We start from the raw sequence: 25,983 nt of genomic DNA, 5'->3' as shown, positions 1-25,983 counted from the left end.
GAGCAAGAATCTTTCTTGTGCTAGCAGGGCTCATGAGTGGAATTTGAACTTTGTAATCCACCACATAAGGCCAATCTCTTTACACTCACAGAGGGCCAAGTGCTAGCAGATGGTCTTGGGGTGATTTGAGCCATGAAAAGGAAGGTTGACTTTCTGAAAACTGCTTCCTTTATATGCTAAACAAATAATAAGGGATATTAAGATTGAAATTAAGAGGAAATAAAGTCAAATTTTAAGATTATTCTCTTAAAATGTTGGTGCTGATTGTGCTTGGTGATGGTGATTATGTGGAAAGGCATGCAAGCACATAGGTGTGTTTCAGTGTGCTCCCCTGGGAGTCTGATGCTATCATAGAATCAAACAATAGATTGAGTTGAAAGGGGCCTCAAAGATCACCTAGCTCCAACTGCCCTGGTGTGGGCAGGGACACCTCCCACTAGACCAGGTTGCTTAAAGCCTCATCCAGTCTGGTCTTAAGCACTGTCCACAACTTTGTGGGCAACCTCTTCCAAATGTCTCATATTGGGCAAGAGAACATGGTTTCTTGATAGAGAAAGGTCACAGGGATATATATCCAGATCCAAAAGGCAAATGGAATCATTAGGAGGAAGTTCTTCACAGAGAGAGTGATTGGCATTGGAATCCTTGGAGGTGTTGAAGCAAAGCCTGGCTGAGGCATTTAGTGCCATGGTCTGGTTGACTGGCCAGGGCTGGGTGCTAGGTTGGACTGGATGATCTTGGAGGTCTCTTCCAACCTGGTTGATTCTGTGATTCTATGATTGGAAAGGGAATGAAAAGGATGTGAGAATTTCAGATTACAATTGTTTTTAACCTGGGGGGAAGGAGGAAGGCTGAAATCATTGGAGCAGGAGGTTTAATACATGACTTTGAACTTTCTTGTAGTTCCCCCTGAAATCAGGGATCAAGAAAAAGTGACAAACACATCGGTAGTTGTCCATCACCCTGTAAGTCTCTTCTGTGAAGTATCTGGTAGCCCCTACCCAACCATCTCCTGGTATAAAGAAGATATCCAGGTATGTATGACTAACCTAAGTGAAGTAATGTAGCCATCAGCTGCCAGTTTTGTGTTGGCTTGGAGAGGCTGCTGTGAGAGCTTATCTAAAGTAAATACATCTCCTTGCCTGTATGTGCATAGGGAACACCCACACAGAAAGGAGGCTAAGTGTGGCTAATCCCTTAGTTCAGCTGCTCAGTAAATCAAAAGCACACTCCCAAGATTCCCCTAGGAATTAACCTTAGCAATCTCTCAGTGTCCTGGATGCCAAAGCCCTTGCAGAGGGGACCAGTAATGGTATTTTCTTTATTCCATTGATGGACAAATAAGAACTCTTGGAGATGATCTGAATTCCTCAGGATTATCCTGTGCTTCAAGTTGAGAAGTGATAGTTCAAAACGAGAGACTCCCTTTATGCACCTCTGTGACAGAGCATTGCTGAGGGACAAAGAATCTTTGGTTTCCTCACTCTGTTGCATTTTGGGTTACAAGCCACGTTGAATAGACTGCAGAAGCAGAGGAGATTAGTGCTCTAACTGAAAGGGGAAACAGATTATCCTCAGCCTAAAACTGCCATTCTCTTATAAAAATCCAGCTGTGATACTTGGCTGATGTAACTTGGAGCACATAAGGCTAATGGCTTGGATCCTTTTAAGGTTGTGGAGAGCACCACGCTCCAGATTCTGCACAATGGGAAGATGCTGAAGCTCCTTAAAGCTGCTGCTGCTGATGCTGGGCAATATTCTTGCAAAGCCATAAATGTAGCAGGAAGTTCTGAGAAGCTGTTCAACCTCGACATATTAGGTTAGTTCCTTGGGTTTGGTTTTGTTGTGTTTGAAGTTCATGATCTGAAAAGTCATTGATAATTCCAGAAGGAAATCAAATTTCACTGGTTCTAAATAGGTTTTCCTCACTGCCCATTAGAGGATGGCTACTGAAGCACTCATTACAATGGCTTTTGAATACTTAAAACTTACCATTCTTGTGGTAACAGAGATAAAATGCTCTTCATGACTGGCTTTTGATCTTTGATCCTTTGTTTTGTGTTCTGGATGTTGTCGAGGTCCAGAGAACAGATTAAGAATGTCTCTGCTCAGAGGAGCAAGATCTGCTCTTACAGACTTCCATGTTGTGAAAGGAAGGTGCAAGAGAGACCAGAGAGCACCACAAAGCTATTTATTAAGGGATAAAGTTGGGCAAAACAGAGGGAAGGGGGGGAGGGGAGAGAGATAAAGAGAACAATGGAGAAAAAGAGAAGCAGGAGGGAAGGAAAAGAGCAGGGATTATATTGCCATCGGTGGCAGATGGGGGATAAAGAGAGACGTGTGCGTGGCCCAGGGATGATCTGTGGAGCTCGTCAGAGGTTCTTCTGGTGGAGGTGCAGCTCTGGTGGTGCTCTGGTGGAGGTCCACACTTTGGCAGGCATTGCTCATGTCTTTTTACACAGTTTTTTGGATGGGTGTCCAGGTGCAGCTCCCCAGGAAGCCTTCCTGGTATTGATGCATTCGCAGGGGTCCGGCGGCAGCACTAGGAGAGGACCTCCGCCCCCTCCCTGTGCTGCTTACCTGTCCATACCCCGAATACACAGAAGCCTTTTCTCTTCGAGGTAGCTGACATAAAATGTACACTTCATGGGCATTCAAGCCAGGCTGAGGTCCAGGAATTTCCTCAAAGGCACTGTCTGTTGGTTTGCATCCCTGAGCTTTCAGCCAAGCACCTAGTCTGAGTGCAGGAGGTTGACAAAGGCAATCTTGATTAGGGAGAGATGATGCAATCTTTATCTTTGTTGACGAACAAGAGAGAGGATTTAGACTCTCACAGATGTACTCCTGGGTAACATAGAGAGTTTTGCACGTAGACTTCAGCAGCATAACTGTGGGAGTGTTTGTAATGGGAGAAATGATGTGACCTAGCAGGAGTCATTTTGCAGTGTGAACTGAAGTAGTTTCAAGGGAGCACTATGCTACCCTAAAGCATTTCCTCCAGTTCCATAGCATACCTCCTCTGCTTAAAAAAAACAGTTTATCCTATAATATTTCTCTTTTTGAAGTCCCACCAAATATAATAGGTGCTGAGACCCCCAGTGAAATCACAGTCATCCTCAACCAGGAGATCAATCTGGAATGTAGAGCCAAAGGCCTCCCCTTTCCTGACATACACTGGTTCAAAGATGGCAAGTAAGTGTATTGTAACTTGTAACTTCTGTGCTTTGATGTGTGTTATTGCTCCCTCAGAACGTGCATGGTGCATTATACCAGCAGGCTTTAAGAGACCAGGCAGTGACAGCCCTAGGGGGAAGGAAGCAAAGCTGGAGGTGGAGAGATTCAGACTGGCTGTGAGGAGGAAGTTGTTGAGCATGAGAGTGGTGAGAGGCTGGAATGGGTTGCCCAGGGAGGTGGTTGAGGCCCCATCCCTAGAGGTGTTTAAGGCCAGGCTGGATGGGGCTGTGTGCAGCCTGCTCTAGGGTAGGGTGTCCCTGGGCATGGCAGGAGGGTTGGAAGTGGCTGCTCCTTGTGGTCCCTTCCAACCCTGACTGATTCTATGATTCTAAGCTCTGCTTTTAACTATCAAATATTAACTTATTGAAGTTGGATATAATTTATAGGGGTGTGAGGTGATACATTCTTCAGTCAAAAGTTAGCATCCTGCTTTATTTTGTGACACTGCCACCTGCAGAGCAGTTTCTATGATATTTGAAGCCAGGTAATAATTGAACCAAGATGAACACAGCCATTTCTTTGAGATGGGTTTAAACACATCATTAGTTAAAACACAGTTGGTTTGCTGATGTGGTTTTTTTTATATTGATCAAACATTTTCCTAGCTTGTGCCTAATGCAGTTCTGCACATATACATTAAAGGCTTCAAAACATTTGCAGCCTGCATGTTCCACTTCTTCATCCAATCCCCCAGGAAAGCAAACCTAGAGAAGAATTCTTCGCAGCTTAAATAGTAACAGAAAACCAAAATGGGCTGTAAAAGGCTTGAATTGTTATAGAATCACAGAATCAACCAGGTTGGAAGAGACCTTCAAGATCATCCAGGGTAACCTAGCACCTAGTCCTGGCCACTCAACCAGACCATGGCACTAAGTGCCTCAGCCAGGCTTTGCCTCAACACCTCCAGGGATGCTGACTCCACCACCTCCCTGGGCAGCCCATTCCAATGCCAATCACTCTCTCTGACAACAACTTCCTCCTGACACCCAGCCTAGACCTCCCCTGCCACAACTTCAGACTCTGTCCCCTTCTTCTCTTGCTGGTTGCCTGGCAGAAGAGACCAACCCCATCTGGCTACAGCCTCCCTTCAGGTAGCTGCAGACAGCAATGAGCTCTGCCCTGAGCCTCCTCTTCTCCAGCCTAAACACCCCCAGCTCCCTCAGCCTCTCCTCACAGGGCTGTGTTCCAGGCCCCTCACCAGCTTTGTTGCCCTTCTCTGGACACCTTCCAGCACCTCAACATCTCTCTTATATTGAGGAGCCCAGAACTGGACACAGCACTCAAGAGGTGGCCTGAGCAGTGCTGAGTACAGGGGCAGAATAACCTCCCTTGTCCTGCTGGCCACACTGTTCCTGATGCAGGCCAGGATGCCATTGGCTCTGCTGCCCACCTGGGCACACTGCTGCCTCATCTTCAGCTACTCTCTACCAGCACCCCCAGAGAGAGCCTGGCTGCTCTCAGCCACTTTGTTCCCAGCCTGTAGTGCTGCTTGTGGTTGTTGTGACCAATGTGTGGACCCCTGCACTTGACCTTGTTCAGTCTCATCCCAATGGCCTCTGCCCACCTACCCAGCCTGGCCAGGTCCCTCTGCAGGGCTCTTCTACCCTCCAACAGCTCCACTCCTGCTCATAGCTTGGTATCATCTGCGAACTTACTGATGCAGGACTCAATCCCCTGGTCCAGATCATCAATAAAGACATTGAACAGGTGTGGGCCCAATTGCATTGATGTTTAATAGTGTGATCAGTATAGACCTTGGTTAGTATTCATAGATATTCTGATGTGACATTTCCATACTTTTGTCAGTGATATGGTGACAGCTGACTTCCTATTCTCAGCAAAGGGTTGTCATGACCTAAATAGTTAGGAAGGGAACTGAGATCGGTAGCAGGACTCTGGCTCTGATCCTGGATGCCTTCAGTACATACTTCTGTGCTTTGGTTTCTTCTGAAATTGAGGGGGGTAAAATGAAATATGTTTTTGTCACTGTGTGGTGGTTTTCTGGATTAATGCTGTCAATCTAGTGCTAAAAGTCTCTCTTCAGTGGCACAGTTACTGCCATCCAGTGGGCGCCTTGGCATCACTGTCAGTTGAAATCAACGTTGAGAGGGCAATTCCAGCCCAGAGCATTCTCTGATTCCTTGAATCTATGAAAATTCTGTGAAGCAAACCAATTCTCATTCCAGGCCCTTGTTTTTGGGTGATCCCAACGTTGAGCTTCTGGACAGAGATCAAGTTCTCCACATAAAGAGTGCTCGAAGGGTTGACAAAGGGCGTTACCAGTGCAGCGCCACCAATGCCGCTGGGAAACAAGTCAAGGAGGTCAAGCTGATCATCCATGGTAAGTTTGTAGGATGCATCATCCTAGAGGGTCCTTTAATTCTGCTCGTAAGAGTTCTCTTCTGCAGATACCCAGGTAAATATAAATCAAGGCTGTGCCAGGAGGGGACTTTTAAAGAGGGCTTGTAGTGGTAGAACAAGAGAGAATGGATTGAAGCTGGAGGATGGCAGATTTAGACTGGAGATGAGGGGAAGATTCTTTCCAGTGAGGGTGGTGAGACACTGGAACAAGTTGTCCAGGGAGGTGTTCAAGGCCAGATTGGATGAAGCCTTGAGCAAGTTCACAGTGTCACCAGGGTTGGAAGAGACCTCACAGATCATCAAGTCCAACCCTTTACCACAGAGCTCAAGGCTAGACCATGGCACCAAGTGCCACGTCCAATCCTGCCTTGAACAGCTCCAGGGACGGCGACTCCACCACCTCCCTGGGCAGCCCATTCCAGTGTCCAATGACTCTCTCAGTGAAGAACTTTCTCCTCACCTCCAGCCTAAATTTCCCCTGGCACAGCCTGAGGCTGTGTCCTCTCGTTCTGGTGCTGGCCACCTGAGAGAAGAGAGCAGCCTCCTCCTGGCCACAACCTCCCCTCAGGTAGCTGTGGACAGCAATAAGGTCTCCCCTGAGCCTCTTCTTCTCCAGGCTAACCAATCCCAGCTCCCTCAAGTTGGTCTAGTGGAAGGTATCCCTGCCCATGACTTGGAAATAGATGAGCTTTAAGATCCCTTTCAACCCAACCCATTCTTGAATCTTTGAATCTGTTCAAAGTGATCTTTTGGAGTGTTTGTATTGAACTATGGGTATAGACTTTGCAAACTTAGCCTTTAAGTGGCCTTTGTGTGTTTTTTAAATTAGCTTCCAATTTCTGAAACAACCTGCAGGGCCTCCTGGAATTTTACTATTAGTTAAACTGAATTTTGTTATTGGCTTCATTACTTTGATCTGTCTTAGGGAGCACAAAAGTAATTAGAGTATTTGTTTTACTATACTCTTGGCTACCTCTTTCCTTAACCTGGTGCTAGGAGTAAATTTAACCAGTCAAAAGTTAATTAGTGCAAAAGTACAAAGCAAAATGCAAACCCACTAAGAATCAGACCCAAATAGTCTTAGAGTTTTCTAGGTGATCTTCAGATAATGTCATATGTCACCTTGCTTAAATTACTGTAAACTCAGGTCATTTGCAGTAAGATAAGAAGAAGTAGCTTGAGATAAAGATGTTACCTTATTTTGGTGAAGGTTATAGCACACAGTACACTTTACATAGAATCAGTCAGGATTGGAAGGTACCACAAGGATCATCTAGTTCCAACCCCCCTGTCATGGGCAGGGACACCCTACCCTAGATCAGGCTGGCCAGAGGCTGGCTCCTCAATTCAAGAGAGATGTTGAGGTGCTGGAATGTGTCCAGAGAAGGGCAAGGAAGCTGGTGAGGGGCCTGGAGCACAGCCCTGTGAGGAGAGGCTGAGGGAGCTGGGGGTGTGCAGCCTGGAGAAGAGGAGGCTCAGGGCTGACCTCATTGCTGTCTGCAAGTACCTGAAGGGAGGCTGTAGCCAGGTGGGGTTGGGCTCTTCTGCCAGGCAAGCAACAACAGAAGAAGGGGACACAGTCTGAAGTTGTGGTAGGGGAGGTCTAGGCTGGATGTTGTTAGGAAGTTGTTGTCAGAGAGAATGATTGGCATTGGAATGGGCTGCCCAGGGAGGTGGTGGAGTCTCTGTGCCTGGAGGTGTTGAAGCAAAGCCTGGATGAGGCACTTAGTGCCATGGTCTGGTTGATTGGCCAGGGCTGGGTGCTAGGTTGGAGTGGATGATGTTGGAGGTCTCTTCCAACCTGCTTGATTCTATGATTCTGTGATTCATCAGAAGAGAGAAGTGACTTTGTAGGGGTAGAATGGAATACATGGACTTTCAAATTTCTCATTGATCCTGGCAGGACAAATGGAGTCAGTCAGGAAGCAAAATGCTAATCCCTGTTAGTTCTAACTTTGTTTTATCTGTTTAGCCCTACTTCTAGCTTTGATGTTTTCCCAGAACAGCTTATTAAAGCATTCCCCATCTCAGTGAATGACACTGTTTGCCAGTAGAGAAGTGCATTCACCTTTTGGAGTGTGTTTCAGCAGGTCTTAGAGCTTTGGGATAGTTTTCCACCCCAATTATTGAAATAGGGAAGTACTGTCTTGTGATTTTGATAAGCTGCAAGATGCAACTCATAGGTGTAGATCTACTCACTGCCACTTTTGCTTTCACATTTCTGCAGTGGCATTTTAAATGACCTCCCGTGGAAGGCTGAGGGGTGTACTGAGCATGTTTGGCAGCAGAGGAGTTACCATGTCTGCCAGATGTGTGGGGTACTTTCAGCAGTCATAACTTTTGTCCTTGCCAATTGCACTGTGTTTTTATTCCTTCTACAGAGATTTACAAACTCTTTATATTGGCTGATTTACATGAGGGCTTGTTTGCTAGAAAAATCCCACTGCTTCTGCCTAGAGAGCAAAGGAAATGGCCATGGGCCAAATGAAGCTAGGTTGTTAGGCTCATATTTAGTCTCATAGAATAGAATCACAGAATCATAGAATCAACCACGTTGGAAGTGACCTCCAAGATCACCCAGGCCAACCTAGCATCCAGGCCTTATCCAGTTGACTAGACCATGGCACTAAGTCACTCAGCCAGGCTTTGCTCCAAAACCTCCAGGGATGGTGACTCCACCTCCCTGGGCAGCCCATTCCAATGCCAATCACTCACTCTGCCAACAACTTCCTCCTAACATCCAGCCTAGACCTCCCCTGGCACAACTGGAGACTGTGTCCCCTTCTTCTGTTGCTGGTTGCCTGGCAGAAGAGACCAACCCCACCTGGCTACAGCCTCCCTTCAGGGAGTTGTAGACAGCAATGAGCTCTGCCCTGAGCCTCCTCTTGTGCAGGCTGCACACCCCCAGCTCCCTCAGCCTCTCCTCACAGGGTTTATGTTCCAGGCCTCTTACCAGCCTTGTTGCCCTTCTCTGGACACCTTCCAGCACCTCAACATCTCTCTTATATTGAGGGGCCCAGAACTGGACACAGCACTCAAGGTGTGGCCTGTCCAGTGATTTCATCTTCAGGAGTTTTGAACCCTGAGCACTTCCTTCTGCAGTCATAGAGATTCCTAGATGCCTTTGGTATTTTATATAGCAGGTTGCTGTTTGATTTTGGAAGGCTGCACCTCCTGAGGTGAAGAGGGCATAGGTAGAGAAGAGGTAGAGCCATACCCGCATGCTCTGGGGTGATGCCTGGAGGCCCAGCTGTCCTAACATAGCACAGATTGGAGCCTGGAAGGTAAAATACTTCCAGATTCCTCTAGTGAGGCAGCAATGCTTTGCAGTGCCCCTTGCTGTGGCACTTAAATGGTTATGTTATGTCCTTCTCATGCTTTCATAGATTCATAGGATGGTTTGGTCTGGAAAGGACCTTAAAGATCATCCAATTCCAAGTCCTCTGCCATGGGCAGGGACACCTTTCAGTAGACCAGGGTTGGTTTGGAAAGGACCTTAAAGATCATCCAATTCCAGCTCCTCTGCCATGGTCAGGGACACCTTCCACTAGACCAGGGTTGGTTTGGAAAGGACCTTAAAGATCATCCAATTCCAGCTCCTCTGCCATGGTCAGGGACACCTTCCACTAGACCAGGGTTGGTTTGGAAAGGACCTTAAAGATCATCCAATTCCAACTCCTCTGCCATGGTCAGGGACACCTTCCACTAGACCAGGGTTGGTTTGGAAAGGACCTTAAAGATCATCCAATTCCAGCTCCTCTGCCATGGTCAGGGACACCTTCCACTAGACCAGGGTTGGTTTGGAAAGGACCTTAAAGATCATCCAATTCCAACTCCTCTGCCATGGTCAGGGACACCTTCCACTAGACCAGGGTTGGTTTGGAAAGGACCTTAAAGATCATCCAATTCCAGCTCCTCTGCCATCGTCAGGGACACCTTCCACTAGACCAGGGTTGGTTTGGAAAGGACCTTAAAGATCATCCAATTCCAACTCCTCTGCCACGGGCAGGGACACCTTCCACTAGACCAGGGCCTCATCCAGCCTGGCTTTGGAAACCTCCAAGGAGGGTGCATCCACAACCTCCCTGGGCAACCTGTTCCAATGTCTCAAAGGGTTTCTACCTAATCTCCAATCTAAATCTGCCCTCCTCAAGCTTCAATCCATTCCCTCTCATTCTATCACTACAAGCCCTTGTAAAAAGTCCCTTCCCAGCTTTCTTGTTGAACCCTTTCAGGTACTTTCAACTCTGTGCCCCAGAGCGTTGTACAGGTAGTCTCTAAACTGCTGGGGATATAGCAACCCAAATCCACCAGGGCTGGAGATCTGATTGATCCAAAATCTTTTGTTCTTACCCCATCCTAGTAATGTTTAACTCATTTAAATCTGCAGAGTTTTGTGCACTGTGACTGTAACATTGTTTTGTCTTTTGAAATAGTCCCTCCTAGTATTAAAGGAGGAAACACCACCACAGAGGTATCAGCACTTCTCAACAACCTGATCACTTTGGAATGTGAAACCAAGGGAATCCCTGTTCCCACTGTCAGCTGGTACAAAGATGGACACCTGCTCGTTTCCAGCCCCCAGGCTCTGTATGTGGACAGAGGGCAGCTCCTGCAGATCCCCCGGGCCCAGGTAGCCGATTCTGCCAAGTACACTTGCCGTGCCACCAGCGCTGCTGGAGCTGCAGAGAAGATGTATGATGTGGATGTCTATGGTAAGTGAGGGTTTATTTGACTTGGTTGCTTGCTGTGTTACAGGAAAGCTTCTCTGTCTTTGTAAGGTCAGCAGCCTTGCAGGCCTGTCAAGGATACGCAGCAGTGCGTTTAAAGACTGACCTGTGGTAGTAGGACTGTGTAGAAGGAGCTTTACACTTTGTGGTTTTAACTCTTGGAAAGCTCTTAACTTGAGTTCTGGGCTCCTCAATTCAAGAGAGATGTTGAGATACTGGAAGGTGTCCAGAGAAGGGCAACAAAGCTGGTGAGGGGCCTGGAACACAGCCCTGTGAGGAAAGGCTGAGGGAGCTGGGGGTGTGCAGCCTGCAGAAGAGGAGGCTCAGGGCTGACCTCATTGCTGTCCATAACTACCTGAAGGGAGGCTGTAGCCAGGTGGGGTTGGTCTCTTCTGCCAGGCAACCATCAAGAGCACAGAGTGATTGGGCATTGAAACAGGCTGCCCAGGGAGGTGATAGAGTCACCGTCCCTAGAGGTGTTCAAGAAGCTGTAGATGTGGTGCTTCAAGATATAGTTTAGTGGTCATGATAGTTTGGTTATGGTTGGACTTAATGATCATTATCTGAAGGGGGCCTACAAAAAAGCTGGGGAGGGACTTTTTAGGCTATCAGGGAGTGACAGGACTGGGGGGAATGGAGCAAAGCTGGAGATGGGTAGACTCAGAGTGGAGGTGAGGAGGAAGTTGTTGAGCATGAGTGTGGTGAGAGGCTGGAATGGGTTGCCCAGGGAGGTGTTTAAGGCCAGGCTGGCTGAGGCTGTGGCCAGGCTGCTCTAGGGTAGGGTGTCCCTGCCCACAGCAGGGGGATTGGAACTAGATGATCTTTGTGGTCCCTTCTAACCCTGACTGATTCTATGATTCTATGATTTTAAGGTCTTTATGATTTATTTCTTCCATCTCAAAGCCCTGCAGATCCTCTGTTTTATACAGTGTTCAATGCTCAGCTGCATCAATTGACTTCTCTGGCCTTTGTCTTGGCTTGCCTTAGCAGCAAATTCTCACATGAAATCGTGTGTGACATAATGGAGCACAGAGCCAAAGTGGCTGGGAAGGAACTAACCCATTTGCTCTTCATACATTTTCTGGCTGCAGAATCAATCACTTGCAATGTATTTTCTTTTCCTCTCTGCAGTGCCTCCAGTAATTGAAGGCAGTGCTCCCACAGCCCAAAACAGGCAGGTGACTGCTGGAAATTCACTGACCCTGGAATGCAAAGCTGCTGGCAACCCTCCACCCCTCCTTACGTGGTTAAAAGATGGTGTGCCTGTGAAAGCCAGCGCCAACCTCCGCCTGGCAGCTGGGGGCAGGAAGCTGGAGATCCTAAACGCCGTCGAGGCTGACCGTGGCCAATATTTGTGTGTGGCCACAAGCATTGCTGGAGAACAAGAGATCAAATATCAAGTGGAAATCTTAGGTGTGTAAGCAACAGGACTCCTGGTTCATCCAAGCTGCATAACCCTGATAAAGCATGTTTCTATTGCTGTCAGGATCATGACATGAAAGCTCAGGTAGTCAAGCTACGGATCTAGTTGATGCTGTTCAGACTTACAGGGCAAGACTCTTAGGTTAGTTGTTGAAGAGTTTTCATGTGTATGGTAGGTAGATATTATTCTCAGTGGCCTTTAAAATCCTTCTTACTTGCCTTTGTAGAAGAAAATTATGGACATGTGTGATGCTTTGGGTGTTCCCCACCCCTCCACACTTTGGAAATCACCCAGACTAGACTCAGCTGGCTCTGGAAATATGAATGAAGCTTATATTTACAGCTAGCAGAATATACAAGCAGATATTTACAGTATATACAGCTAGAGACAGAAATAGACAAGGTAAAAGGTAATACAGAAACACAGCAGCCCTCCCAGAAACCTGAGTCCCCAGGAGGGGCTCTCAACCACTCCTTCACCTTCCCCCTACCCCTCTCAACCTTACCCCAGTCCCAAGGAAGAATGGAGGTTTGGCCAGGGGGTTAGGAAGCAAAGTGGATTAGTCCAAAATGAAGGGTGAGGTTAGAGAGTAAGATGCAGCTCAGCCAGTTCCCCAGCAGCAGCCCCAGTGAGAGTGGTTATCTATGCTTTTATTTCTTGTTCCTATACATCTCAGCAAGCCTATGAGTGCAGCAGACATCACCACTGTTTTCCTTTCACAGCCTGTGATCTGGTCCTTCTCACCAAAACATTCTAGCCTGCTTCAAACTAGCACAATATGAAAGGTGTCCATTAAAAATGTCATCCAGTAGTTCCTTCTGATGAGGGAACATGTTTCTCTGAGTGTGAGCTGTGTTGTTCAGCTTTGGAACCTTTCCTGAGGAAGATCTGATTTGTTGTTTTCTTCTTTTCCCATTGAAACTCTCGTCCTGGTCTGCATCTCAGCAGTCCCTTCTGAATGTCCCTCACTCAATGAACTGCACACATCTTAATCACATTCTCACAGGGTTTACTTAAGAGCTTTAAAGATTTGGGTTTTAGGGTTTGGACTGTTCTCTTTGCACACTATTGCATGTACAGCATCCATTTTGCTGCTCCAAGTATATCTCACTGCTCAGTGAAGGAGCTGGGAGGAGCTGTATGGTGGTGATGTTACACCCCAGCCACAAAACATCACTGGGTAGATGTTTCTCTTCAGAAGGAACAGTGGTTCATAGTGAATTGCAGATCAGTGTTTCCCCAAAGTGACGTCAATATCAAGATGCTTTGGGGTTTAACATAGACTTCTGTGATATTTCTGAATGCTGAATTCTTTCTGCTGATGGATTCTTCTCTCTCACAGTCCCACCCTTTGTGGAAGGTGGGGATGAACTCTTGAACTCCATTGTGATTCTCCATAGCCCTTTGGAGTTGGAATGTTCAGCGACAGGGACACCCTCACCAACTATCAGGTAGGGGGATTGGTATGATAGGAGGGGAAAATTAACAATCTGCTGGTTAATTAGATATGATAGGAGGGAAAAATTAACAGTCTACTGGACTGTGATTGTTCCAGATGTTTAGTGAAAGGGTAGGACCTTGCAGGAGAGTAACATGTAGTGACAAGAGAATTCAAAGCACTGGAACAGGCTGCCCAGAGAGGTTGTGGAGTCTCCTCTGGAGACTCAAACCCCACCTGGATGTGTTCCTGTGTTAACTACCCTAGGGGATCCTGCCTTGGCAAAAGGGTTGGACTTGATGATCTGTGAAGGTCCCTTCCAACCCCTAACATCCTGTGATCCTGTTAATTAGATATGATAGGAGGGGAAAAAATAACAATCTGCTGATTAATTAGGGCAACTTGGAGACAGTCTGTAGGAACTGACCGTGGTATTTAGTGGTGCTTAATGTTTGCTGGAGAAACTCCTGGCTGGATTGTGCATGAGGCAGATGAGTGGCAGGATCAGGATTCTATTTCAGTGTGGTTTGGTATGCTGTCACAATATATCCTGGAATCTGGGATAGGTAACAAGAGCTGCCAGAACTCTCATTCCCTTGCTATTGCAACCGTGCACTTTTTTTCCCTGCCACCAGTGACTGCTTCTGCTGTAGAGAGTTCTGCCTGCCTCTGGTGCTGCTTCCTGCTGCCACCTCTCTGACTTCTTCCTTGGTGCCTATTTGCTTATGCTCCTTTCTCCTGACAAACTGTTTTGGTCTGTGGCACTTAAAAAAGCAGAACACTACCTGGCATCTCCAAACCTCCCTAGAGATGCAAATAGAGTGACTGAAACAGTCTCTTCAACACAAAAGCAGAACACTGCCTGGCATCCTGATAGGGCTGGGTGCTAGGTTGGACTGGATGATCTTAGAGGTCTCTTCCAACCTGGTTGATTCTATGATCTCTTCTGCCAGGCAACCAGCAAGAAAAGAAGGGGACACAGTCTCAAGTTGTGCTGGGGGAGGTCTAGGCTGGATGTTAGGAGGAAGCTGTTGCCAGAGAGAGTGATTGGCATTGGAATGGGCTGCCCTGGGAGGTGGTGGAGTCTCTGGAGGTGTTGAAGCAAAGCCTGGCTGAGGCACTTAGTGCCATGGTCTAGATGACTGGATAGGGCTGGGTGCTAGGTTGGCCTGGCTGATCTTGGAGGTCTCTTCCAACCTGGTTGATTCTATGGTCTCCAGAGATGCAAACAGAGTGACTGAAACAGTCTCTTTAATAAAACTGTGCATATTTGTTGACCTTTCCTACAATTTTGAGATTGTTCTTTCTTTCTGGTAGGTGGTTCAAAGATGGCCAACCAGTTGAAGAGGGAGCTGGACATAAGATCTCATTAGATGGACAAAAGCTTCTCATTTCTCAAGCTCAAGTGTCAGATGCTGGCCACTATAAATGTGTGGCTGCAAATAAAGCAGGACAACATGAAAAGGGATTTGATGTTATAGTGCATGGTAGGTTACTGGGGAAGGGGGGAAGCAGCAGACTGCCTTTGTTTCAAATTGATAGCAAGAAGGTACTCAAACCTTCTGCAAATGTTTGTTTGTGTTCATAGCTTGAACAATGGGAGAGGAGAGGAGATGGAATAGAAGTAGAGCTACATTTACCTGTGGGCTATTGCTTCTATATATTTAAATGCATATGTGCAAATGCCATTTGATTGTTGTTTCTACTGCTTCTTGTAGTTCCTCCAACCATCAAGTCAGCTGGGACTTCTGAGCAAGCTGTGGTGATATACAAGTCTGTGACAATGCAGTGCATTGCTAGTGGCATTCCCAGCCCTTCCATAACTTGGTTAAAAGATGGTCAACCAGTAAACACAGCCAGAGGAAATGTAAAGGTAAGCACTGCTCCTTGGTGGGAGCCAAACTGTGAGAGATAGCTGCAATAAATTACACTTGCTTGTGCTTCTTTTCCTTTTGCTTCCTCTTGTGTTGCTATATGAAGATGCCAACAATCCATCCTGGAGAGCAATGGGCTTTGTACTTCAGTAGGGCAGTATCTCAGGCTGAAAGCAGTGTTTAGTGACTGAATCCCATTAGACTCCTCCCTGTCAGACTAGCTTCAGCTTCTGGCTCCTTCTGTTGTACTTTTATATTCAAGCTATGGTTCTCTGCTGGTTAAGGGGTGGCTCTACCCACTTGCTACTGTGAGGTGGGGTTAGATGTGTTTTTCTATTCAGCACTGCCATTGCATCACCTGCCTGTAAGTTTCCTTCTCACTGCCAGGTTGTCCCAAACAACAGCCCTTCCCAGTACTTGCATGCCCCAGGGGGTTAAGCTGTTATGATGGCATTGATTTACTCTAGGCTGGAGCAGTCTGTGACATCTTGCCAGCTGCAGCTCTCTCCTCCTGCAGCCTCCTCTTCACTTTGCTTGCCTGCCCTTCTGTCATCTAGGTCTCCTTACAGCTAATAATCCTGATATCCCAGGAGCACTGAAGGCTCTGAACTACCAAGACACCTCTTGCATGAGCATTAGCCCCAGGTTAGATGAAAGATGAGACTGACTGTGCTCAGTGCCAAGGTCTGCTCTGTCACTGCACTTCAGTCACTGCCTGGGATCTCTGTAAAGTGGTTCCCTGCTCTCTGTTTTGGTACAGCTGGAGTCTTCAGGCCGTACTCTGCAAGTTGTCAAGGCCCTGCTGGAAGATGCTGGCCAATACACTTGTGTGGCAACAAATGCTGCAGGAGAAGCCCAGCAGCACGTTCGGCTTCATGTGCATGGTAATGTCTCTGCCTCTAGTTTGATGCTAAATGTGGCTGGTGTAATGTAGCAGATTCTTTGTTCTGAATTTCTTTCCCTTTTAAGCTCTCTGGCATTTTTGTTGACTCTGTGCATCCATATTTCAGTGTCTTTCTTTGTCCCACCCCATTAGTAAGAAGGCAGGGCAAAAAGCTGTCTGAGATTTAACCTTCTGTGTGTGGCACCAAGTGGCACAGAAAAGAAAGTCCTTCCAGCTGACTCTTCTGTTCAGAGATATCCCAGGAAGCCAGACTCATTGCCACTAACCAACCACAGGAAGCACAGGAACAATACCAGAGAAGGGTGCTGTTTCTGAATACAGAGATGATGTACCACTGTTGGCATTATTAATTTGATCAAGTCTTCTGACCTAACAGTGACCTTGCAATGGGGGAAGTTTTGCAGCAATGGCTTTTCTGAGAAAGAAACATCCTACAATGAGGTGTTTTTTTCCCCAGATTGCTTAAAGTCTTTATTGATGATCTGGACCAGGGGATTGAGTCCTGCATCAGTAAGTTTGCAGATGACACCAAGCTAGGAGCAGGTGTGGAGCTGTTGGAAGATAGGAGAGCCCTGCAGAGGGACCTGAACAGGCTGGATGGGTGGGCAGAGGCCAATGGGATGAGACTGAACAAGGCCAAGTGCAGGGTTCTGCAATTTGGACACAACAACCCCAAGCAGCACTACAGGCTGGGGACAGAGTCGCTGGAGAGCAGTCAGGAAGAAAGGGACCTGGGGGTACTGGTGGATAGTAGGCTGAAGATGAGCCAGCAGTGTGCCCAGGTGGGCAGCAGAGCCAATGGCATCCTGGCCTGGCTCAGGAACAGTGTGGCCAGCAGGACAAGGGAGGTTCTTCTGCCCCTGTACTCAGCACTGGTCAGGCCACACCTTGAGTGCTGTGTCCAGTTCTGGGCCCCTCAATTCAAGAGAGATGTTGAGAGTACTGGAAGGTGTCCAGAGAAGGGCAAGGAAGCTGGTGAGGGGCCTGGAGCACAGCCCTGTGAGGAGAGGCTGAAGGAGCTGGTGGTGTGCAGCCTGCAGAAGAGGAGGCTCAGAGCTGACCTCATTGCTGTCTACAACTCCCTGAAGGGAGGCTGTAGCCAGGTGGGGTTGGTCTCTTCTGCCAGGCAACCAGCAACAGAAGAAGGGGACAGAGTCTCAAGTTGTGTCAGGGAAGGTCTAGGCTGGCTGTTAGGAGGAAGTTGTTGGCAGAGAGAGTGATTGGCATTGGAATGGGCTGCCCAGGGAGGTGGTGGAGTCACTGTCCCTGGAGGTGTTGAAGCCAAGCCTGGCTGAGGCACTTAGTGCCATGGTCTGGTTGATTGGATGGGGCTGGGTGCTAGGTTGGCCTGGCTGATCTTGGAGGTCTCTTCCAACCTGGTTGATTCTGTGATTCTATGAAGAGTAATTTTGTTTTACAGCTAAAAGCTGTATTAAAACAACCAGGGAAACCTGAAAAGCTGGTCATGTGAATTTCATTAATGCTCTCACCATGATTTATGTGTATTTGCCTTAGAGGTGACCACAAAACATTGTGCATTCCTGATATGAGCCAGTCCTCAGAGGATACAGGAGGTGCAGAAATGGACTGTGGCAAAGTGCTGTTGATGAGTATGATGGAGTTGACTTTAATTGTCAAACCAAGGCAGTAACTGGAGAATATTGAACTGAAACTAAGAAAAGGTTGCAGCATCTGCATGGATGAGGCTTAGGAGGAGAATCCACACTTGTCTTATAGTGTGATACTTGCATAAAAGTTATTTTTAGTGCCAGTCTCATGCTCAGAAATATCTCTTTTCCTCCATGCTCAGTGTCATTATCTGATGTTTCTGTCACATTGCAAAGCTACAAACTTCAGTAAGGTGTAGTCTTGATTTGTTCAAGTCAAGTCCTATGTTCAGTTTCATGTTACCACTTCATGTGAGAGGAGCTTGCCACGTTATAGGGATTGCTCTTCTGTGCTGTACCACTCTCTGCCTAGGTTAGGGGCACAAAATACATGATGATGACTTCTCGTGGGATCCCAGCATGATAGGGATTGGAAGGGACCTCTCAGGATATCCAGTTGACCCCCCCTGCTAAAGCAGGGTCACACACAGCAGCTCGCCCAGGATCAGTGTCCAGGCAGGTCTGGAGTCTGTCCAGAGAAGGAGACTCCACAAACTCTCTGGGCAGCCTACTTCAGGAAACCCTTACACCAAAAAAACTTTTCCACCTGTTCAGGTGGAACCTTCTGGGTTCCATTATGTGTCTGTCACTGGGCACCACTGGTGGCCAGCACCAGAACAAGAGGACACAGCCTCAAGCTGCGCCGGGGGAAATTTAGGCTGGAGGTGAGGAGAAAGTTCCTCACTGAGAGAGTCATTGGACACTGGAATGGGCTGCCCAGGGAGGTGGTGGAGTCCCTGGAGCTGTTCAAGGCAGGATTGGACGTGGCACTTGGTGCCATGGTCTAGCCTTGAGCTCTGTGGTAAAGGGTTGGACTTGATGATCTGTGAGGTCTCTTCCAACCTTGGTGATACTGTGAAAGATTTTGGCCCCATCTTCTTGGCTCCCACCCTTTAGCTCTTGCTGAGCATTGATCAGATTTCCTCCCAGGCTGCTCTGTAGCAAGCTGAATAGCTCCATGGCTCTCAGCCTTTCCTCTTCACAGCAATGCTCCAGGCCCCTTGGCATCTTTGAAGCATCTTCTGGAATATTTCTGTGATTCTGTGGACTCTCTCCAGTACTTCGTTGTCTCTCTTGAGCTGGAGAGCCCAGAACCAGACCCAGTGCTTCTGATGTGTCCTCACTAGTGCAGAGTCATGGAATTAATAAGTATTCCTGTTTCAAGGACACACTTCCCTGAGAAATTCCTTGATCACTCAGTGGTTAGCTGAGGCTTGTGCAATTAATTGCCCAGAGTTTCTCAGAGGGCAGATGACTTTGTGAGTGGATGTTGTACTAACTGGGTGGCTGAACTAATGAGAACCTGATGCCTTTATCTTTTCCCAGAACCACCCAGTCTGGCAGATGCAGGAACAATGTTAAATGAAACAGTAGTGGTGAACAATCCAATCCAGCTTGAATGCAGAGCATCTGGAAACCCTCTGCCAGGTATGTTTCATGCCTCTTTGAGAACAAGAAGCAGATTTGGTGAAAGGTTTTCACTTTTACCTGTCTTTTGAAAGCTATGGGTATTCTGAAGGTGAAGTTAAATTTATTTGACTGGCTACAAGCTCTTATTGAGTGCTGTCTGTAATGGGAAATGTCAATGTGTAGCTGATGTGGTATAAGTATTGAGGAGTTCATTAATCCTCACCATTTCTAATGAAACAGATGAACACCACAAGGATAAGCTACTCTCCTGCACCTACAGTGGTACTGTGTCTCCAGGCAAGAGGACTGTTAGACTTCAGCTAAGTCATAGCATCAGCATCACAAACTGGTTTGGGTTGGAAGGGACCTTAAAAATCATCTAGTTCCAACCTTCTTGCCATGGGGACAATTTCTGCCAGAGCACTTTCCTCGAAGACCCATCCAGCCTGGTTTTCAACACTTCCAGGATTGGAGGCTCCAGAGTTTCTCTAGGAAACCAGACTGGATGGGTGGGCAGAGGCCAATGGGATGAGATTTAACAGGGCCATGTGCAGGGTTCTACACCTTGGCCACAACAACCCCAAGCAGCAGTACAGGCTGGGGCCAGAGTGGCTGGAAAGCAGCCAGGCAGAGAGGGACCTGGGGGTGCTGGTAGAGAGTAGCTGAAGATGAGCCAGCAGTGTGCCCAGGTGGGCAGCAGTGCCAATGGCATCCTGGTCTGTATCAGGAGCAGTGTGGCCAGCAGGACAAGGGAGGTTCTTCTGCCCCTGTGCTCAGCACTGGTCAGGCCACCCCTTGAGTGCTGTGTCCAGTTCTGGGCTCCTCAGTTCAAGAGAGATGTTGAGATGCTGGAAGGTGTCCAGAGAAGGGCAAGGAAGCTGGTGAGGGGCCTGGAGCAGAGCCCTGTGAGGAGAGGCTGAGGGAGCTGGGGGTGTGCAGCCTGCAGAAGAGGAGGCTCAGGGCAGACCTCATTGCTGTCTCCAGCTCCCTGAAGGGAGGCTGTAGCCAGGTGGGGTTGGGCTCTTCTCCCAGGCAACCAGCAACAGAAGAAGGGGACACAGTCTCAAGTTGTGCTGGGGGAGGTCTAGGCTGGATGTTAGGAGGAAGTTGTTGGCAGAGAGAGTGATTGGCATTGGAATGGGCTGCCCAGGGAGGTGGTGGAGTCACTGTCCCTGGAGGTGTTGAAGCAAAGCCTGGCTGAGGCACTTAGTGCCATGGTCTGGTTGAACGGCTAGGGCTGGGTGCTAGGTTGGACTGGATGAACTTGGAGTTCTCTTCCAACCTGGGTGATTCTGTGATGATTCTAAGAAATGATGATGATGATGATGATGATGATTCTTCATGGGGCAGAATTTCTCCCTAGTGTCTAATCAAAATGGAGCTTTTCTTCCAATGTGAAGCTATCAGCCCTGGTCCTGTCACTCCATGCCTTTGTAAATGTTCCTTTCCAGCTCTCATGTTGAGTCCTTCAAATACTGGAAGGCTGCTTTGGGGTCTCCCTGGTGTCTTCTCTTCTCCAGGCTGAACAACCCCAACTCTGTCAGCCTGTCCTCACAGCAGAGGTGCTCCAGCTCTCTAACCATCTCATGACTCTCCTCTGGGCTTGGTCTAACAGTTCCTTGTGGTGGGGACTCCAGAAATCATCTATAAACACTCCACTCTTTTCTCCTGTCAGGTCAATGTTTCATAGGGTAGGACAGACTTCAACCAACACTCTGTGTTCTGAGGGTGCCTGTCAAATGTGGCCATGTCTGGGACCTTATCTAGAGTCAACTGAAATGTAATAGACGACTCCTCTGGGTCCTTTGCCTGTGAAAAGGAGTAGGTTTTCTGTGTGTGTACAGGGCTGTCTGTGGCTTGCCCTGGTGATAAATGACACTCATGAACTTGTGGGCTCTCCTGGTATTCTAAGCTTTGACAGCTCTGCTGTCTGTATTTGTTTGTCTTTTCTTTTCCTCTCATTTTGTGGAATTAGAGTATTTCATTTTTACAGCAAGTTTCCCACAGACATCATAGCCACTTAGCCAAGGGAGGGCTGAAGGAGTTTGGCTCCTGTGTAGGCTGCTGGATCTTCTGAATTGTTTCTGAAATGACAAAAAAAAAATCAAGGGCAGTCTGGACTTCAATTACTTCATTGCTGGAATTCTTTCAGCAATAGGATTTTTGGATTTGAGTTGTTTTTTTTGCAGTTAGTCTTTTTGTAATTGTTAGAATAGAATAGAATGGAATAGAGTAGGATCAAACAGGTTCAAGTATTGGTAGACAGCAATGAGAACTCCCCTGAGCCATCACAGAATCAATCAGGTTGGAAGAGACCTCCAAGATCATCCACTCCAACCTAGCACCCAGCCCTGGCCAATCAACCAGACCATGGCACTAAGTGCCTTATCCAGGCTTTGCTTCAACACCTCCAGGGACAGTGCCTCCACCACCTCCCTGGGCAGCCCATTCCAATGCCAATCACTCTCTCTGCCAACAACTTCCTCCTAACATCCAGCCTAGACCTCCCCTGACACAACTTCAGACTCTTTCCCCTTCTTCTGTTGCTGCTTGCCTGGCAGAAGAGACCAACCCCACCTGGCTACAGCCTCCCTTCAGGTACTTGTAGCCAGCAATGAGGTCTGCCCTGAGCCTCCTCTTCTGCAGGCTGCACACCCCCAGCTTCCTCAGCCTCTCCTCACAGGGCTGTGCTCCAGGCCCCTCCCCAGCTTCCTTGCCCTTCTCTGGACACCTTCCAGCACCTCAACTTCTCTCTTGAATTGAGGAGCCCAGAACTGGACACAGCACTCAAGGTGTGGCCTGACCAGTGCTGAGTACAGGGACAGAAGAACCTCCCTTGCCCTGCTGGCCACACTGCTCCTGAGCCAGCCCAGGATGCCATTGGCTCTCCTGCCCACCTGGGCACACTGCTGCCTCATCTTCAGCTACTCTCTCCCAGCACCCCCAGGTCCCTCTCTGCCTGGCTGCTCTCAGCCACTCTGTCCCCAGCATGTAGTCCTGCTTGTGGTTGTTGTGGCCCAGGTGTAGAACCCTGCACTTGGCCTTGTTCAGTCTCATCCCATTGGCCTCTGCCCACCCATGCAGCCTGTCCAGGTCCCTCTGCAGAGCTCTCCTACCCTCCAACAGCTCCACACCTGCTCCTATCTTGGTGTCATCTGCAAACTTACTGATGCAGGACTCTATCCTCTGGTCCAGATCATCAATCAGTCCCATGTTCTCCTTGTACTGGGGGCACCAGAACTGGACAGTTCACTACAGGTGGAGTCTTAGCAGAGCCAAGGGGCAGAATCCCTGTCCTGTCCTGCTGCTCTCACTGCTTTGGGTGTAGCCCAGCACACAGCTGCCTGCTGGGCTGCCAGCAACCGCTGCTGCCTCTTGCCGAGCTGTTCCTTATGGGTTTGCTAATATTGTTCAGCATCTGAAAGCTTAGATGGCAGGGCTGAAGGCTCTGCTCCCATTGCTTGCAGGAAGGGTATTTTGGGAACTTTTCCACCTTCCCTTTTGTTTTGCAGCTATCACATGGTACAAAGACAACCTCCCCCTGAGCCGTGCTGCCAGCGCCACCCTTCTGAACCGAGGGCAGGTTCTGCAGATCGAGGGCGCTCAGATCTCTGACACTGGTGTCTACAAATGTGTAGCTGTCAACACAGCAGGCACAGCTGAGTTGTTCTACAGCCTTCAGGTGCACGGTAAGTGCTAGGAAATGTACAAAGTCCACCCAGTCCTACAGTCCCACTGCCTTCCTTGTGCTGAGTGAGAACATGAGCCAATGCAGCTTACTCTGCTGCTGCAGTGCTTGGCTTCCTTGGACTAAGGAAGCAGCAGGCAAGTGAAAGAGAGGGAAAATCAAGTGCCTCCTCTTTCAGTAGAAGCAAGATTGAATGAGGCATAAGGTAGAACTATCTTAAGAAGGCAATGGGTTCCTCTGTGATCTGTGTTAGTATTGTCCTGCTCTGGCAGGGGGGTTGGACTCGATGATCTCCTTGGGTCCCATCCAACCTCTAACATCCTGTGATCCTGTGTGATCCTGTAATATTTACTCTCAGTTTCAAGTCTGCTGAGCAGGCTTCCCATCATTCAGCACACTGGGAGAGATACAACAGGGCTCAGAGAGAAGTAAAGTCACTCTTCTGGTTTTCAGTCGTGTTAGAATAAAGGTTTTTAGTCATAAAAATATGCTAAGGGAAGCAATTTCCAGGAAGACTGAGCAAAGAGAGCAGACTTGTAGAAAACTTCAGCAAATGACTTACCTATTTCAGCAGATTGAAGGACCTGGCAGTTGCTAGCTTGTGCTCTATCACAGAAACCCACACTGGTTGGGTCACCCACAGCAGCTTGCCCAGGATCACAATGTTCAGGTCCATTTGGAATCTCTCCAGAAAAGGAGACTCCACAACCTCTTTGTCCAGCCTGCTCCAGGGCTCCAGCACCCCCACAAGAAGTTTTTTTCCTCAGGTTCAGATGAGTTTACAGCTCACAGTAGATAAAGAAAGGACAGAGGTCAACTGCTCTTTCATAATCTAAGAGTTTACAAGAAAAATATACTGTTTCTAATGAGGTGAAGTGGAAGTGTGGGTGTTTGCAGACATCAGACAGCTGATCCAAAGCCAAATTGGAGCTCTTCCAATGGTTTCAGTGGCTTTGGGATGGGGATATCATCCAAATTCTTGTCTTTGAAACATGCATATGCATGTAGCTGGGTTTCTGTGGGAGGCTTCCATGCAAAACTGTGGCCCAAATTTGGCAGTGTCCCCAGCTGGGATGCAGGCAGAGTATGCAGTTGCTATTAATGTTAATTAACAAATAATGAGTTGGGCAGTACATTTCCATGCAATTAATGATCACCATGGGAAAAAGAGATGGCTCAAGACATTGTCAAAGGTTAACCTCACCCAAGGGTTAATTCCCAGGAAATATTTAGAGCCAAGATCATTATTCTGCTCCAAAGGAAAAATTAATAACAACTCCTACATTTATGTGCCTCTTTTTGTGGCTGGTGGAAATTCAGTGGATATGTCCAGAGTTTTATAGATGCATAGAATCTATATGCAGGTTGGAAGGCAGGTTGGAAGAGACCCCCAAGCTCATCCACTCCAACCTAGCACCCAGCCCTGGCCAGTCAACCAGATGATGGCACTAAGTGCCTCAGCCAGGCTTTGGTTCAACACCTCCAGGGATGGTGACTCCACCACCTCCCTGGGCAGCCCATTCCAATGCCAATCACTCTCTCTGACAACAACTTCCTCCTAACATCCAGCCTAGACCTGCCCTGACACAAGTTCAGACTCTGTCCCCTTCTTCTGTTGCTGCTTGCCTGGCAGAAGAGACCAACCCCACCTGGCTACAGCCTCCCTTCAGGGAGTTGTAGACAGCAATGAGCTCTGCCCTGAGCCTCCTCTTCTGCAGGCTGCACACCCCCAGCTCCCTCAGCCTCTCCTCATAGGGTTTGTGTTCCAGGCCCCTCACCAGCTTTGTTGCCCTTCTCTGGACACCTTCCAGCACCTCAACATCTCTCTTGAATCGAGGAGCCCAGAACTGGACACAGCACTCAAGCTTTATAACTGAAGTATTAGTGGTAGAATCATAGAGTCATAGAATCAGGCAGGGTTGGAAGGGACCACAAGCATCATCTAGTTCCAACCCCCCCTGCCATGGCCAGGGACACCTTACCCTACATCAGCCTGGCCACAGCCTCAGCTAGCCTGGCCTTAAACACCTCCAGCCATGGGGCCTCAAAGACCTCCTTGGGCAACCCATTCCAGCCTCTCACCACTCTCATGCTCAACAACTTCCTCCTCACATCCACTCTGAATCTCCCCACCTCCAGCTTTGCTCCATTCCCCCCAGTCCTGTCACTCCCTGACAGCCTAGAAAGTCCCTGCCCAGCTTTTTTGTAGCCCCCTTCAGATCCTGGAAGGCCACAAGAAGGTCACCTGGGAGCCTCCTCTTCTGCAGACTGCACAGCCCCAACTCTTTTAGTCTGTGCTCACAGCAGAGCTGCTGCAGCCCTCTGAGCATCCTCCTGGCCCTTCTCTGGACACACTCCAGCATCTCCACATCCCTTTTGTAATGGGGGCTCCAGAACTGGATGCAGTACTCCAGGTGGGGTCTCAGCAGGGTCAAGTAGAGGGGGAGAATCACCTCCCTGGCCCTGCTGGCCACACTTCAGCTTCAGCCCAGGATGTGGTTGACCCTCTGGGCTGCAAGTGCACACTGCTGCCTCATGCTGTGCTTCTCGCCCTCCAGCACCCTGAAGTCCCTCTCCTCAGGGCTGCTGATCCACCAGGCAGGAGCAAATAAAATTAGTTTGGTTCTCCTGGTAAATGAAACCTCTCCCTTTTTGGATACTCCTTGTCTCCTGTTTTAACACAGCTCTACAGAATGTCCTAGGCTGTGTAGCTCTAGTGAGGGGTTTGAGATGTTCCATTCAGCTGTTTTTTATCATCAAACAGGGAGATGTTACACAGTCTCCTCTGGTAAATGTTCCCATATGCTCTGCAAGGGCAGTTTATTGCTCTCTGTGTCTCTTTGCTATATGCAGTTTACATGACAAACTTCTTTCTTGAATCCCTACCACCCTTAATGCCTTTCACAAGGCCTAAATGCAATATTATAGAAGTCTTTGGGACTGTTTTTTGATTTTATATTGTGGTTCCTGTTTCACAGCTGTCCTCTGGGCTGTGGGCCCAGTCCTCCTTACCTTGCTCACAGTAGTTTCATTGAAGTTACCTGACTGCTTCACACACAGTAGCCCAGTATCACCAAGGTTGGAAGAGACCTCATACATCATCAAGTCCAACCCTTTACCACAGAGCTCAAGGCCAGACCATGGCACCAAGTGCCACGTCCAATCCTGCCTTGAACAGCTCCAGGGACGGCGACTCCACCACCTCCCCGGGCAGCCCATTCCAGTGTCCAATGACTCTCTCAGGGAAGAACTTT

General features: G+C 48.2%; 1 protein-coding gene across 1 annotated transcript in view; it reads left to right on the top strand.

The window, feature by feature from the left end:
- The window catches only part of HMCN1 (hemicentin 1), a 279,812-nt gene that overhangs the window by 122,806 nt on the left and 131,023 nt on the right, over nt 1–25,983 (top strand). The window contains exons 27-38 of the mRNA XM_064148057.1: nt 904–1,034; nt 1,672–1,819; nt 3,066–3,192; nt 5,421–5,575; nt 10,032–10,310; nt 11,457–11,738; nt 13,091–13,199; nt 14,504–14,673; nt 14,905–15,059; nt 15,821–15,944; nt 18,958–19,059; nt 22,554–22,730. Of these exons, the coding sequence (XP_064004127.1) occupies nt 904–1,034; nt 1,672–1,819; nt 3,066–3,192; nt 5,421–5,575; nt 10,032–10,310; nt 11,457–11,738; nt 13,091–13,199; nt 14,504–14,673; nt 14,905–15,059; nt 15,821–15,944; nt 18,958–19,059; nt 22,554–22,730 (1,959 nt within the window). The remainder of the gene's footprint in view (nt 1–903; nt 1,035–1,671; nt 1,820–3,065; nt 3,193–5,420; nt 5,576–10,031; nt 10,311–11,456; nt 11,739–13,090; nt 13,200–14,503; nt 14,674–14,904; nt 15,060–15,820; nt 15,945–18,957; nt 19,060–22,553; nt 22,731–25,983) is intronic.

This window comes from Pogoniulus pusillus, chromosome 8 (genome assembly GCF_015220805.1).
Source record: "Pogoniulus pusillus isolate bPogPus1 chromosome 8, bPogPus1.pri, whole genome shotgun sequence".
NCBI lineage: Eukaryota > Metazoa > Chordata > Aves > Piciformes > Lybiidae > Pogoniulus > Pogoniulus pusillus.
Note: the sequence above shows the minus strand (reverse complement) of the source record. Positions and strands in the feature narration are given on the sequence as shown.